Source organism: Saccostrea echinata, unplaced genomic scaffold (assembly GCF_033153115.1).
Source record: "Saccostrea echinata isolate AGI-Se365-2 ecotype Australia unplaced genomic scaffold, CSIRO_AGI_Sech_v1 ptg000012l, whole genome shotgun sequence".
Lineage (NCBI taxonomy): Eukaryota > Metazoa > Mollusca > Bivalvia > Ostreida > Ostreidae > Saccostrea > Saccostrea echinata.
The window spans coordinates 22,154,455-22,170,733 of record NW_026889761.1 but is presented as its reverse complement, the minus strand read 5'-3'; the positions used below and the strand labels follow the sequence as shown (position 1 = coordinate 22,170,733).

General features: G+C 33.5%; 1 protein-coding gene across 1 annotated transcript; it reads right to left on the bottom strand.

The window, feature by feature from the left end:
• Positions 1–11,522: 11,522 nt before the first annotated feature.
• LOC133185135 (ATP synthase subunit O, mitochondrial-like) lies at positions 11,523–13,739 on the bottom strand. Its single transcript, XM_061320194.1, has 4 exons — positions 13,676–13,739; positions 13,087–13,163; positions 11,937–12,023; positions 11,523–11,722 (listed from the first exon to the last, which is right to left on the bottom strand). The coding sequence occupies exons 1-4, from the start codon at positions 13,737–13,739 to the stop codon at positions 11,606–11,608; spliced, it is 345 nt and encodes a 114-aa protein (XP_061176178.1). The 3' UTR covers positions 11,523–11,605.
• Between the last annotated feature and the right edge of the window lie 2,540 nt (positions 13,740–16,279).

The following is a 16,279-nucleotide window of genomic DNA, read 5'->3' as shown; positions in this document are numbered from 1 at the left end:
TGTGCGATGTGCGTCGTCCGTTAACATTAGAACATTTTCAGCTTCTTCTCTGAAACTCATGGCCCCAGGGTCAGGGGTTCTGGTGCTAGGGTGGGGATATATGAATCATATAGTGAAAGAGCATTATTTCTTTGAAAATCTTTTTCTCTGCTCCTGGGTAGTAAACAAACTAACTTAGTACATCGTTATGATGAGAATGGGTGCTTCTTTGAGAATTGTGAATTTCATGGCCCCTAGGTCAGGGGTTCTGGTGTTAGGGCGGGCCTCTTTTGATTATATGTACAATGTATATGATAGATAAATAAAAATGAGACAAAAATAACTTATATTATAAATTGTTCTTCGAAGACTAAGAGAGGCCAGTGTGAGAGCTTCTGATATGGGGTTAAAAATAGTACAGAAGCACTAATAGTTTGTTAATAGTCTGCATAGTGATAGTGATAAATGGAGGACAGATTAGAACATAATTTACGAGTTGTTACTGAATACTAGACTAATTATTTTGTTGAACTTGGTCATCCTATTTCTTATGCTTTTGGGCAATAAAGCTTCATCTTTCAGTTTATCTTATACTCTATGGATCCTCTAAATTGTTGTATTATACTCAGGTTACCGTTAAGGCCCTTGGGCCTCTTGTTTTCTTTATAACTGGTTAGAAACTTCAAATTAAACACGTAACATCGTAAATACATAGTGTTTTGTAGTTTAGTAGTAGTGCTAGTTGTTTTTGTTTTTGGTTTGTTTTTTTTTTTTTTTGGTTTTGTTTTTGTCTTTGTTTTCTTTTTTTTCTGTTTCCTTTGTTTTTATGACTTTTTTTTTGTTTTGTCCTGAGGAAGGGACAGGGCGTCCCGAAAATTGTTCGTGTCGTTGGTCATTCTTAGTGCTTTAAATATATATATATATATATATATATATATATATATATATATATATATATATATATATATATATATATATATATATATATATATATATATATATATATATATATATATATATATTAGGGATGGCAATTTCTAACCGGTTAACCGATTACTCGGTCGGAACGATGGCAATCGGTTAGAAAAACTGTAATCGGTTAGTCGAAAAAAAATTTACTATATGTAAAAAATAAAGGCAATCTTAAAATTCATTTTTAAAAAAGAAATTAGAAATTCCTTCTTAAACGTTGATAATTTTGCGTTTTCATATATTTATTTAGGCTGATTGGGAGGTAATTATGGCTCTCCAGATTAAAATTATGGGGTAATTGGTCACCCGAGATGTGTTAATTACTGTTAAAACATCATGTCGTTACCCTGACTGTCCTCTAATTCTTTATTGATACTAATCGCCGTTGAGCCCGTGAATTGGTGTGTGTATCTTTTGCAGTTATCTATCAAATTAAATTATTAAACAAATATTGCAAATTAAGTGTTACAGTTTAATCTTTGTTTTGATTATGGTGACAATGAAGAATGAACTTGTGTGACATCTGCTCTGGAAAAATATCCACGAAATCTCAGGCATGTTTCATAGTTTTCTGATTTTTTCTTGTCTATTGAAATAAAAAAATATATGCATGTACATGTAGTTTTCTGATCAAGAATGTGTTTGACCTCTAACATCTTTTTTTTAAATACTTCTTGTGCATGGGAATAGAACTTCCTGAAAAAAGTCAAGAAAATGTGTAGTTTGATACGATTAACCGGTTAATCGGTCGGGACGTTTTGCGGTTAACCGATTAGGAATTCTGTATTCGATTGCCATCCCTAATATATATATATATATAACCCAATTAATATTGTAACTGTTCTTGCTGAATTTTATGCACTTCAATGTTTTTTTTTTTTTTTATTTCTAAAGCATAGCCTTATAGTCTTATTACTTTACATGCAGGTAAACACTGAGAGATCTGGTGTAATTTGTATGAAAAAAATCATAACAGGCACTTTATTTATTACATGTTGATTGGAACTAGTCAATTCTCCAGCCAGCGAATGTTGATCGTGCCTCGTATGAGCTTTCTAATGCCCCTTTACCATCCTTTCTTTCATGTGTCTAAAGAAACACCACATCACCTGCATTCAGTTGTGCAACCACGAAGCCTGTGGCGGTATGGCGATAATCATTTCTTCAGAGTTAGCAAAGGCGCTGTTCCAGGTATCCGAGTTGACAATGAGATTTGAAAAACATAGCTGTAAGAATTTGAGTAGATAGTCCATGTTATGGCATAAAGTCCATTCTAAGGAACCGTGAATACACCAGTGTATCTATTGTATGCATTTGCAATGTTTGTCATCACCATGTCAAAGACGAGGGTATGCTGAGGTGATAAGGTACATGTAAGCTTAGAATGCACATTGGTTAGACAGCTGTATCCTAGATTTCTTGTTGACAATTCTTGTTGATACATATCTACAAATAAATCACGATGACAATAGAATGCTGCTCTTATAATGGAAAAAGCGTTAGTGAGTGCAATGCCCTATTTTCTTAATTTGGTTTTATCGGTTTTATAATGCTTTGGTATTAGCAATCATAACTACGGAATGCGAGAATATCGATGCCTTTGCATCATTATATACCCTATTAATCCACATATGATTTGAAACCCATTGTATTTTTATTTTAGACATGTATTTCTTCGCATCTGTTTTATTGTGCTAGTTATGGATCCTTTAAATTTCCAAAATAAACTTACCAAGAGATCTTTGCGTCACGTTGTTTTGATAGTCTTGTCTATGCCCTGGCTCTGTGTTTTCATCATTTCTCCAGACGTAGGAATCAAAATGCTCATCTTCAAATTTTCTGGTAGAACCGTATTTGGAGGTTGCATAATTTCTTTTCTGCTTCACACTAATGGCTTTGCGTAATGACTGTAATTCCAAGCTTTGGTGTTTAATTGCCTTTTCTTATCTTTGGGTTTTAATTCGCAAATAGTTCACAGTGTTGCTGAGAGATTGCATTTTCTCACTTAGAGTCTGCAGTAAACCTTCTTGTCGATGGATTATTTCCAGCAGCTCGTCTGAGCTTTGCGCACTGCTTTGATTTGTCTGAAACGCCAAAACAATAATAAAGACACCGAGACAGGCATTTACATTGGCCATATTTTAAAACCAAAGGAAGTGGGATATCCTCGCAACAGAATTTCTGTATGTCTTTGTCTTAAGTAGGAATCGTAAAACTGATAAGAAGTATTTTGGGACTGAAATATAAATAGTGCACGTTTGTCTGCAGAATTTTTGTTGTTCTGACAGATTGTGACCTCTTTTCCTTATAATCGTGACAACTGTGCAACGAAAGTATATAAATATTTTACAAAATGTTTGGTTGCTTATTAGACCAATAATTGGAGTTCTCTTTTTAGTTTTTATAGATAAAAATTACCATAACAATTAAGTTAAACTGAACAAAAAATTTCACTATATTAACAATTTTGTTGTTAATGAATTTCATTTAAAAAAGTGAGAGTTATTCAATATCATCCAGTTGAATTCAATTAATATCAATGACTACACTAGAACAAAAAAGAAAAACATGTTTGGTGAGCAACATACGGTTTATCAATATATATGTAGAATTAGTTAATTCTTTTTTTCACACTCGAAAAGTTCTCTTTAAGAACTCGTAATCACCGTAAACAACATTTTTTTCCTACTGTCTCAGCAAAGAAATTCACTTTTAAGTAAACATGGTCACTACACTGAGCTGAAAACTGTTTAAAAATGACCCTTGTCAAAAAGATGAAAATGAGTGCTTATGCCGTTCATTTGTAGAAAACTCGCTGAAGAACCCAAATGAAGATATGGTTTTGATATCTGGAAAAATTAGCCTTTCACTCAGTACGGTGTTCAGGTGGATTAGCAAAATTCAAAAATGGAAAGGGGGCTTAATAGACACCAAAAATATCGATGCTGTGAGTAACACGATATTTGAATATCCCGGACTTACAGTGAGAGACATTGCTTCGACACTAAACATTTCATCATTACAACAGTTGATTGAGAATGAATCTAAAATTATTTCTGTCAAATGAGTACATTTTCCCCTTACTGTTGCCTACAAGAAAAGCCGCGTTAAAAGTGCCAAGAGTGTATCAAAATATAAACATTTTTACAAAACAGAGTATGATAAATCTGCGTGATATGTAACAAAACATGGATGCACCGTTTCTAGCCCAAATGGAAGGTCAATAATAATAAAATGCGCAATTAGAGAGGACGTTATCGTCCTATTATTGCAGAGAATAGCCGGAATTCCAAACAGGTCTTATACGGGTTTTATGTTTATTCGACATGTCCAGTGCCGACACCCAAGTCAATAGTAACTAGCTTTTATGTTTAAATTGTATTGAGGAAAGATAAGCAGGTTTTCTGTAAGAAGTCCAAACACAAGTATACGTACCCAGGGTGATTTCTTGTACCTGACAATGCTGCTGCAAAAAAGCATAGAGATGTAAAGGATATTTTGAAAAAAAAGAACAAAGCTTAAACATCCCCCGTATTCGCTAGATCTTAGTCTTTGTGACATTTTTTTCTTTCAAGAACTCAAGAAAACCATCAAAGAAAGAATCTGCTATTTTAGATCTGTCGAGGGGAGTGCTATCCATCAGTGTCTTTTGACCCCCAAAAAGTTCTGTTATGTTTGAAGAAACTTGAGACTTATGTAAAGATTAACAGGGAATACTTTGAAGGATTAAATATATAAAAAGATTGCTTTTTGTGTTTTTCTTATTTTTTTTTTTAATTTTTTGATGACGTTTTGCAGTAGCTACTGAACGACCCTCGTATCATTCATAGATAAACATTGAAATAAAAATGTAAAAATGATTGAAGGATATTTGAGAAAAGAACAAGAGCAATGGAATTGTTTGCAGGTGTAAAGACGAATAGTGACCCCCATAGAATAATGACCGGGGGTCATTTTTCGACATCGAAAAATGAAACCCGGTCATTATTCGACGTCGAAAAAGACCCTTTTGTCTGAAAAAAAGTGGCATTACCCTAAAAAAAAATCTGCATATCCTACATAAAGAAAAATGACCCCGGTAGATTTTGATAAGATATACATTTTTTTATTATAAAGATTAAGAATTATAAATTAAAAGGCCAGTGGACCAAAATTCTCAACTGAGGTATTCGTAAAATGAAGATACAGGGATGACATGTTGGTCATTAAATCTTTCGAATAAAATGTTCTTTTTCTTATGATAAATTGACAACATTAATCAACTTCAATATACACTATGTGGAAATGCTTCTATTTTGATTTGACAAATGTATCATGCATTGTTTTTAATAAAAATTATAAGAAAAAGTTCCAAAGAGAAAAAGAGAGAAAAAATGTTATAATGTCTATCTATCTGTCTTTCACTAATTAACAATTTTCAAATGTTACTGAGTACAAGACTAATTAAGTGATATCTCCAGTTCTGTTGCTTTATTGGTCCAAGACGCTTCTTATCTTACTGACTTGCAGTTGTAATTAATCAAGTACGCATTTGCAATTGAAAACTGTTAATTCTTGAAAGACATACCTGGTATCTGTTGTTCAACCTGCATTTGAATGTATTTTTAATTCAGTGATTTTAAAAGTGTCCAAAAATATAATTTTCGGACACATAGCAAAAGTATCTTACAATTTGAATAAGAGGAATTGCAGGGTGATTTTGATACTGTCTACGGATTTTTCCGGGTTTTTTTCCGATCGTGACCGGTCGGCAGAGGATGCTCACTTCTCCATAACACCTGATCCCACCTCTAAATTTTTAGGTCCGTGTTTGCTCTGCTCCAAATTTGTATCGTTTCATTGGACTTTCGAGATTGAATACTGTTCATTATCTTCATGCTTCATACTTTTGGTACATTTTCATTCAAACCTAAAGAAAAAGCATTAATTAATTATCCATTGTATATAGCAATCATAAGTGGAGACACAAGCAATTTTAACTTAAACTGCAAGTCGCGCCAGTGGCGGAGTAAGTAGCTGATCCTTACGTCGCGGGTTCGAATCCACTGCGGGACGTGGAGACCGGTCCTTCGAATGAGACCTTACAAACCGAGGTCCCGTGCCGTAGTAGGTGTTGGCACGAAAAAGATCTCTCACTGCTCAATGGCCTTGAGTGTTGAATATAGGTATAAATTTGCAGCACTCCACCGGCAAGTCGTGGCATCTCCATATGGGTGAAAAATTTTCGAGAGGGACGTTAAATAACAAACAAACAAACAGAAACCGCAAAGGAATGGAGTCAATTAAAAAAAAACTTGAGCTGCAGATATCCATATTTCGTCCCCAAAGGGCAATTAAATCATGTGCTTTAGCCTTTATACATGTACCATCTTTAATTTTCATGCCTGTTCTCCTTTATCAGAGGAATGATAAATCCTGTGTAAAGAAGAAACATCAATTCTGTTCGAACAAATATACACTTCGCCATATTGTCCTAGCAAATACCCAGTTCGTCTGAACAATTCAAAACAATATAATCTACTTTCTTCTAAGTGTATTTAATTTATACAAAGAAAGAACTTATTTATCCACCGAAAATATCTTGTTCGTCCGAACGATTAAATTAAAATCTAGACTTTTTGATATCATAGACAACAGCTTCTTAAATTATGGAACTCGGAAATTTTCACATCTTGTAATTGGTCATCAGCAAAATTAATTCGTTAAAAACCACTCTGATTGTACACACAAGTACTCTGAAGTTGATATTAAAAGGATGTCGGAGTTCCTCATTGACAACATTTATGTAGTCTTCGGAGACCGTTTTCCAACAAACTATTGAACTTCCGATGTGCTCCTTTATTAGCCGACCTGTTTTTATATTCCCTTGAAGCATTCAAAAACTTCTACACGAGAAGAGGAAAACACTAGCTGTGGTCTTCAATTCGACATTCAGATACATAGATGATGTTTTATCAATTAACAATAGTTATGTGATGTTTTATCAATTTACAATAGTTATTTTCATTCGTATGTCGACTCGATATATCCAAGTGAACTTGAGATAAAAGATACCACAGAGTCTGCCACATCTGTTTCATATTTAGATGTTTTACTGACTATAGACGACAAATGCCAATTAACAATTAAATTGTATGACAAACGAGATTACTTTAACTTTTCCATCGTCAACTTTGCTTATTTATCTAGTAAAACATGTATTCCACTATCACCTGCTTATGGCGTTAATGTTTCCAAACTTATTCTATACTCAAGAGCTTGCTCTGAGAGCGATCAATTTTTAGAGCGAGACAGGCTACTCACTGATAAGTAGATGTTACAGGGATTTCAACAGCCTCGTTTAATGTCATCTTTTCGTAAATTTTATGGTCGTTATAATGGCCTATTATTGGGTCGCATTTTGGCTGACTTATTTCATAACAATTATTAGACCTTTGTTTTTGTACTGAATTGACTACAGATAGTTCCGTCTACCTGATCAATACATAGGGCTCACGGCGGGTGTGACTGCTTAGCAGGGGATGCTTACTCCTCCTAGGCACGTGATCCCACCTCTGGAATTTCCAGGGGTCCATGTTTTACACTCTCTTCACATATTTGTATTGTTTATGGGTTTGTTTGTTTTTTTAGATCGATCACTGTTCGTTATCTTTACCTTTCACATAAACCCCATATTCAGTGAAAATATTATATTGTTATTTAAATGAATGAAGTTGACGATAGAAAAGTTGAAGTCATCGTGTTTATCATAAAGTTTAAATGTTAATTTACCATCAATGTCTTATTCTAGTAAAATATCCAAATATGAAACAGATGTATCAGTCTCTGTGGTGTCTTCTCTTTCGAGTTCAGTGGAATATATGAAATCCCCAAAGGAATGAAAATGAATATTGTTCATTAATAAAATGTTGTCAATATATCTAAATGTCGAATTGAGGAGACTGTTGTCATGTAGAAGTCTTTGAACATATTTTGTTTTATACATGTTATAAGAATAAAAAAAACAGGTCTGTTAATAACGGAGCACAGTGAGCACTAATGGGTATTCCAATAGATTGTTGGAAGACCTGGTCTCCAAAGATTACACAAATATTGTCAATGAGAACCTCGGGCATCTTTTAAATGCATCAACCTCTGAGTACTTGTGTGTACAATCAGATTGGTTTTATTAACAAACTACGTTTGCAGATGATCAATGACAAGGGATGTTAAATTCGTTTACGTGTACCATTTTTATTGAAGAAACAGTTTTCTTTGATGTCAAAAAGGCTAGTTTTTATATTATCCTGAGGAATAGTTGTATAAGTGTTGAAAAGTCGTGCGTTTTGATGCTATTGCTGGTAAAATTTTGTGATCTCAAATTTTCTAAACGTTCCTTGGAGTTCTTAAGTATCTACATCTTATTAACACCACATCTCGAATATGTTGTACAGTACTCCTGAAGTTTCTCCTTCACAGCTGTTAATATTTTGGTGAGAAATGAGGATGGAAACTTGGTTGAATATTTACTGGACCCTGCAATATACACTATATCTTTGTTTGTTAGGATTTTTATGAATTTTTGGAGTCCAGTATAGGTAAGGTAATTCAAACTCACTTCCATGGACTGGAATGTTGAAATTATTAAAACTAAAAGGTGATTTTGAAGAATTTTATCTTTAGAAAGGAAACTGTGAATATCAAGTAAACAATTTCTAAGATACTCTAAATTTGAATATGGAATTTTTAGAAAATAAATGAAATTAATAAACTGCGAATCATTTTCATTTGCCACTTCAGATGTTGTTTGATGAATTAAAAAAATTGTTTAAGTTATAATTAAAAAAAAAAAAAGCCAACTGCTTTTAATACTTCAGTGAAATTTTGTCAAGTGTCATATTGTAATTTTTGAAATTAACCGGGTGGTAGTAAATACAAAAATTAATTTTTGTATTTACTACCACCCGGTAAATTCAAAAATTACAATAAGACACAAGTATTAGTAAACATAGTATTTGAATTTTAAAATAACTAATTTTATAGACTTATTCACAAATATCTTTGAAATGTTCCACCTTTAAACATCTTAATATTTCATCAATTTCTTCCTATATTATGATGGAATTACAATCAAATTATAGCATTTTTTTAAATAAATAAATATACGGTTTCTTAATACAATTATTCGAACAAAATTGTTCTCATTTAATGGTGTTTTATGAGAGATAATTGTAATATTTTTGTTTTAATTATATAAATCGAGTTCCGATTTCGCCTTAGCCCTAATTCATTTTTAATTTCTCGGCTTAGGTAAATGGCGACACACCCCTTTGTCAGTCAAAAAGAGTAAATGGGAGGTCAAATACTGAGCTAGGGTTATAGCGGTAACAATCATGGCGGTAACCTAGTCTCTTTGGACCTTCCATGATATCTTTAACATACTGAACAGAATATATACAATACTCTCTGGGGTGTGTGTAGGCATTTTTCTAACATTTGCATACTACTGCTTCGTGCTGAATAAAATATTCTATAAATAGCCATGGTGATTTCCAAAGTGGAGTTGAGAGAGGGCTTTGATTGTTATTTGTATTTTTTTTTTTTTAGTTTGTTTTTTGTTTGTTTGTTCGTTTGTTTTTTTTTATTTCTTTTTTATTTATTTATTTATTTTTTTTTATGTTTATTTTGTCAATTATAATAATTAAATTTTGTAAATGTGTACATACATTTTAAGGCCAATTCTACAAACTTTTTTTCCGTATAAATAGCCATGGTGATTTCCAAAGCGGGGTTGAGAGAAGGCTTTGATTGTAATGATCTGTGGATTATTTATGTTTTTCTTCAGAATTTGTTTTGTCATTTACAATTATGGGCAAATGTGTACATAATTTTTATGGCTAACTGCTACATTTTTTTTTGAAAAATCACTACATAAGATGTATGTATAAGATCTATATGTTTATATTTACAAGTAAAATAAATGTTTATTCATATAGTTAAGTTTTCGTTCACGATTTCTCATTAGTGTTATATCTAGTGAATTTAAAAAGTGCAAAGATTTATAAGGGGAATGGTAAAAAGTTAGAACATCATAGAAATTTTGTACATGTAATTTCTTTATATTTTAGGATTTTTATGTTTTCACTCCTGCAGCTTTTTTTCACTTTTACATCAAATCCTCAGAAATATTCAAAACCACTGACAACAACATTTGAAAGAAATTAAATTCAACGCCTTTATTCCTTAACTTTTTTGCAAATACATGTACAACCTTTTGGGGGTTGCATTTTGACTGACAACTGTTAGGTCATTGTAACTCCGTTTACATGATCGCTATACAGAGGAAATACAAAGGATTTATGAGATTTATCGCTGCTCGTTATACATTCATTTTGTAGCACTTATCAGATAAAAGGCCCGTAGAACGAGAAGGGGGGACTAGCCCCCCCCCCCCCCAATTTTTTCTCTGAGTATAGTATTTAGCTATAGTAAATTTTGTTAAGATGCTAGTTGCAACCCCCACCCCGCCCCCCACTTTTTGATTTTGTAAGGTCGAGCACTGGCAAATACCAGGATTTGGACTATAGAAAGGTTGTTGTTGTGGTTTTTTGGGGGTTTTTTTGTCAGATAATTTTGGGGAGTTGCACCCCCCCCCACACACACACACACTTTTGGTCAATTTAGGTTTTGTTTTTTTTTTTTTGGTTTTTTTTTTGTTGTTTTTTTTTTTTTGCTTGTCAGATTTCTTTGGCACCCCCCCCCCCCCACTTTTAAACCGCTGCTACGGGCCTAAATAATGATCAAAACAAAATCACATGGAATATTATTTATCAATTTTTTACATTAACATCTTTGTCACTTCATGGCTGACATCCCCATTTACGCATCGCCTGTGAAGACCTTTCCGACTGTACCATGGTTTTGACCTAATGACTTTGACTTAAGTTTGACCTACTTTCAAAATTTCAACATAGGTAATAAATTTGAATGAGAGAAGTTCCACGTGTATTACCTGTGACAAGATCTTTCCAAATGTATTATAATTTTTTGACCTCGTGATCTTCAAGTTTGATGTAGTTTTTCAGGACATTTCTATGACTGTAAAATTATGACTACATGTACTCCAATACAAAGCAATCACTTTCAGATATGTAGGTCCCACACCTATGAACTGATGCTTGAAGAACAGGGACTGCATGTTTCCATGCATTGGCATTGTACAAAGCAAACATCTTAAAATTTAGCAACTCATCTACAGCTCTTAATATGAATGAAAAATTCCCACCGAGACATTAAACTTCAAATCATCGATCAATCTATAATTTATCCAGGACACCTCCATCAGAGGTTAGCTTAACCTCTTCTATACATCAGCGGAAAAAAGTGCCACTTAGTTCATCCCCTCATCCAGTTGTTCACTTCTGGAAATCCCTATTTTAATTTCAGGGTTTTTTTTTCTTTATCAGCTCACGATTCAAAACTGTCATAGCAATCTTCTCCTCACTTATCTTCTTATCAGCAAGTTAAAAGTGTTACACATTTTCAAAATCACTAATCTATACAATGTATCTAAAGTAAGACCTCATCAAATCTTAAGTTTAAATAGCCTTTTTATTCATCCTAGTGGTAAACAAACACATGTATGAAATTATAATAAAAGTTAGTGCTGTCTTGTTTAGATAGCTGCACTCTTAAGAATGTCAATGTAGAGCTTGATCTTGGATTTGAGGGACATGTCTATAAATTTATCCCCAATGGTCACCGTCATACCTCCAACAAGACTTGGGTCAACCTGAAACACAGAACAAAATATAATTCATGTCCAAATAAAATGATCATTTACATACAATTTTGTTAAAGAAGTTTTAAATTCCTCCCCCTATTCCAGATATTTTCATCCTCTTATAAAGGATTTATGGCAAAGATTTATGGTAGCACATATAAATAGAAAAATAAGGCAGACAATCCAGTTTTGAAAATTTGGAGTAAGAATTGAGCAGTTTTACCTCAGTCTCTAGGTAGAGTTTCTGTCCCTTCTGTAGAAATCCCTCTAGAATGGTCTGAAGTTGTTTACTGGTGCTAGCATCTAAAGGCTAGAAAAAAAATATCCAAGGTATAAAAATAACAAGAGGCCCATGGGCCACATCGCCCACCTGAGCACATTGGCTAGGCAAAAGCACAAGTCAGTTCATTATTGTGCCTCATTACATAAATAGCTAAAGAACCAATATTAAAGATATGATTTTTATATGTAGAAGGACTAAATATATATAGTCTTTCATGCGGTATAGTTTTCAGATGTATTAGGAAATTCAAAAGTAAAAAGTACAAGTAAAAGATCGCAGTCAAACTGTGATTTTTAGTATAAAATACCTCGTTTAATTACCCTTGATCGATATTATGCGTATTCAAAATGCTTTGGAAAATTTATGCTTTTGAAATGTACTCTGTTTTATTCCCGTGATTAGAGGTAGAATTTATTTGGTGTGTATAAAAGAGTCCGACGCAGGATATTAATGACGATTAGTTTGATATCTTTTGTGCAAATCTGTAAGAGGAGTTTGTTCTCTAACTAAATCTTGCTTGGAAAAATGTGTGATGGCTTTGTTTTAATACCTTACCGTTTAATCGGTTCTTCTCACTGACAAGAAGAAAAGTAAGAAGGCACATGTACAGGAGAAAGGAAAAGGTAAATTATTCATTGTATTGCATAAATATATACTTAAAGATACTATTATATCCCCTGTCTTGTTAGTTTTGGTGCATTTGTCACAAAATCTTGACAATTTGAACATTTTATCACAAACAAAAGTAAAAATCCAGAAGTCCAAATATGCGAAGATCTGTCCATTCCCACCATACTTCTACAAAACGAACATTCAAGCTAGAACTATTTATCTAATAACAAGATGTCGTTTGAAAAAAAATAACAAATTTCACATCTCGGGGGTTGAGGACAGACTGACGGGCGATGAGTAACTGTCACATTGGATAGGTTATAACGTAGACTTACAGGTATAACCATGATGATAGCGATATATTTGATTAATTTCCATCATCTTGAAATCGGATTCTCTAAAATCACTAAGTAGTATATTATGAAGGAAAATAAAGTTCTTTCAAAAGAGAGTCCCGGAATAAATGTAAATGACCTACCTTTCTTAATGGCCCGCTTTCATTAGTGAGGTATGTATAAATCACATGTAACAGAGTTAGGGTGGTGTTGATCTGGGCTGTTTGTGTGTTAAGATAAGCTTTATTACTTCGTATTATCCTCAGAATATTGATATTATACCGATATCGAGGGTATATCTCACTTTGTTTACACGGAGTTCACGAGACACTCCCATAAAAATTTTGTAATTTGAATTCAGAGTTATACACTGTAGATTGAACAGTTAAGGGTCCCGTCAGTAAAGCAGTGGGTGTTTATAAACAGATTCTTTCAAGGGTCCTTCTGTCGAGACTACCATAAATTTACTCCTGGGTCACTTTTTTTTCAATTCGAAGCAAACTTCTCGTGTGAACGCCCTATGTTCCCGCGATTCGTATCAAAATCCCCAAGTGACGCGTGCCTACAATTATTCAATTTAGTCGTATGTGATCAATTATGGATAGAAAAATTATTTTGGGGCTTTTTATGATTAATTATTGCAAATCATCAGAGCGTAACAACAGTGAAGATCGCTCGCCTTAGATCTTATTTTTTCTGTATAAAAAATGACAAAACAATGTTTATTTTTACCAAGAGCAGCTATAAAGGGAGTTATTTTCAATTTATTCCGGAACTGGTACGAGGTATGGATCATCTCCTAAACTTTTTCTCCTTTTAAATTATTTTAAGGCTATTTATTGCATTATTGAGGACACATTTTTTTTAGATGCTGGATTCATTCATCAGAGTATAAATCACATGACCTGAGCTGCCGTCTCTCCTTTTTACCCCGTGTCTTTTCACCCTAGGGCCAGGAACATCTATACATTCAGACTCACAGGACAGTGTGTCAGAAGATAAGAAATGACCCCCCTCCTCACAAAGGCTACACCAGGGCCAAAAAAATTACATTCTAGAAGCATTGAATTGGGTCATGTCAGGTTTCTACGAAAAAGAATTCGTGTGTTGGCATAAATTTAAAAAAAAAGAAAGGTTTTCAAGTGTTTCGTCTCATGATTTATTTCTATGAACGGGGGCGTGACAACTAATATATGTGTTCTTTTTGAATTATTTTGAATTTTTAATAGATCACACGACCTACATGATCGATCTTAGCCCTCTTTGGTACCAAAAGTCGTGAAGAGAAAGTCTAGATATAGATAAAGACCTTGTAACAAAGGCAATTTCTCTACCTGTATACTCTCTCTCTCTCATTTTAATTTTGTTGCAAATACAACAAAACCTTTTCAGTGAAAAGCTGACAATTAGATATGTATCTTATCAGTTTACCAGTGGATATATCAAAACACAGAGATCAGAGTTATACATAAGAGCTTGAATTATTAATAACATCATGCGCGGATCTAGAGGGGGTGTGGAATCGGAGGTCCGGAACCCCCCCCCCTTCCAACCCTGGAATTTGCAGTTATTTAAAATATATTTGTATAGCAGAATATATAATATATACAAATTGTGTTTAATATTAATAAATACATTATAGTAAAAATATCATAATAGCTTAATTCCGACCTCTTTCATCAACTTTTATCTCGGGGAAGGAAAAATGCTTCTTTTAGGGCTAATCAAAGAAATACTTATTTCCGAGGTACAAGGGGATTAAGGCGCCTTTTTATGGTAGTCACTAAACCACCTTTGTGGCTTCAATAAGCGGAAAGAAATTAAAGTCATTGAACAAAGCGTAGAACTTTAAAACAAGGGTGGGCGTTCACGTTGGTAATATAATGGTAAATACATTATGTCACACCTAACTACATGTATGTTGTGTTATACACTGGGATATTCAATTATTTTATATCCCAGCTTTATTTGATGATTCAAGATGATGAACTCCTCTTCAAGATGAGACTAAAAGGAAAATACAAATGCAGCCAACAAAGCAACAAATTTGTTTTTTACTACGGTGGTGATATTATGCTCTACTCTACTATTATATCCATATCATCATTCAACACATACAGAACAAAATTCTACCTAGTGATTTAATACACACACACCCTCACCCTCACACAAACACACACAACCTCTCTCTTTCTCCCTCGCACACACACACACACACCCCTTGTTCGTATTTTTAGATACTTAAACAAAAAAATAATAATAATGAAAATAAAATGGGTCTCCTCTTTACTATAACTAATCAAATAATATAAAAAATAATTTTTATAGGGTTAATGCATACCATACAATTACAGCAAGTGTATATTCAATAGTTTTTATTTTTATTTTTTATTCACATTGACAAACACGATAAAAAAGAATCATTAATAATAATGAATAATAATTAATGTTTTGCGGGAGTTAAAAGGAGAGCCAAGGGGACTTAAGTATTGTGGCCCATCGGCCTCTTGCTTTGGTAAAATGAGAAAGTAACTCAGAGACGATTCAACTCTGTCATATTGCTATCCCACACCAAGTAGTGTATACTGAACAATTTATTTGTACATTACTGTCTTGGAATATGTGTTTGCCTGTCTCAAAATTTGCATATCTAAAATGACAAATGAATATACTCGTATTTTTGCAAAAAAGCCTGCACCAAATTTCATTCTAAGTTCTTATATTACAGTAGGTATGAGGTGATGTCTGTAAATTATATTTTATTAAGTTTACTCGCATAATTGTAAAAAGTATAATTTCGTTTTCGACAGCCATGAAAAAAAAATCGACACGGTTTAACTACGGAAGAATATTAGTGCCACGTAATTTTTTTTTTTAAGTTGGTAATTCCAACTTTAAAGTTGGCTTTTCCAATCTTGGCATTTCTACGCATAGGCATCGGAAGCAAATTGAAAGTGGGGGTCTAATTGAAAGAGAGAAAAAATTCAAACCTGAAAAAAAAACTTGACAAGCAATTAAAAAAAAATTTAAAAATTGTCCAAACCTGAAAATCCTATTTCGTGGGGGGCTGGGGGGGGGATCGAACTTCTTTCATTCTTTAAGTACCATTTGTTTTTCAAACGCTACCACTTACCTTTCTTTGATTACACTGCTATGTGTCTGTTGAAAGTAGGGGGCGGGGGCTAAACCTACGCCCAAATGTTTAATGCCTTTAGTATGTCTATCTTTGCAAAAAAGTAGCTCCCTCCCGGTTCCGACGCCTATGGTACGGCTTTATGCGTTATATTCAGATACTTTGTAGCTGGACTCGCGTTGCTGTTTTACACATGTAATTAC

Excerpts from the sequence above, each read along its gene's own strand:
- LOC133185135 (XM_061320194.1), bottom strand. The coding sequence starts at position 13,739 with ATGATCCATACCTCGTACCAGTTCCGGAATAAATTGAAAATAACTCCC. Across the intron at positions 13,164-13,675 it reads TCCCTTTATAGCTGCTCTTG|CCCAGATCAACACCACCCTA; the intron begins GTAAAAATAAAC and ends ACACACAAACAG. Across the intron at positions 12,024-13,086 it reads AAAGCGGGCCATTAAGAAAG|CCTTTAGATGCTAGCACCAG; the intron begins GTAGGTCATTTA and ends TTTTTTTTCTAG.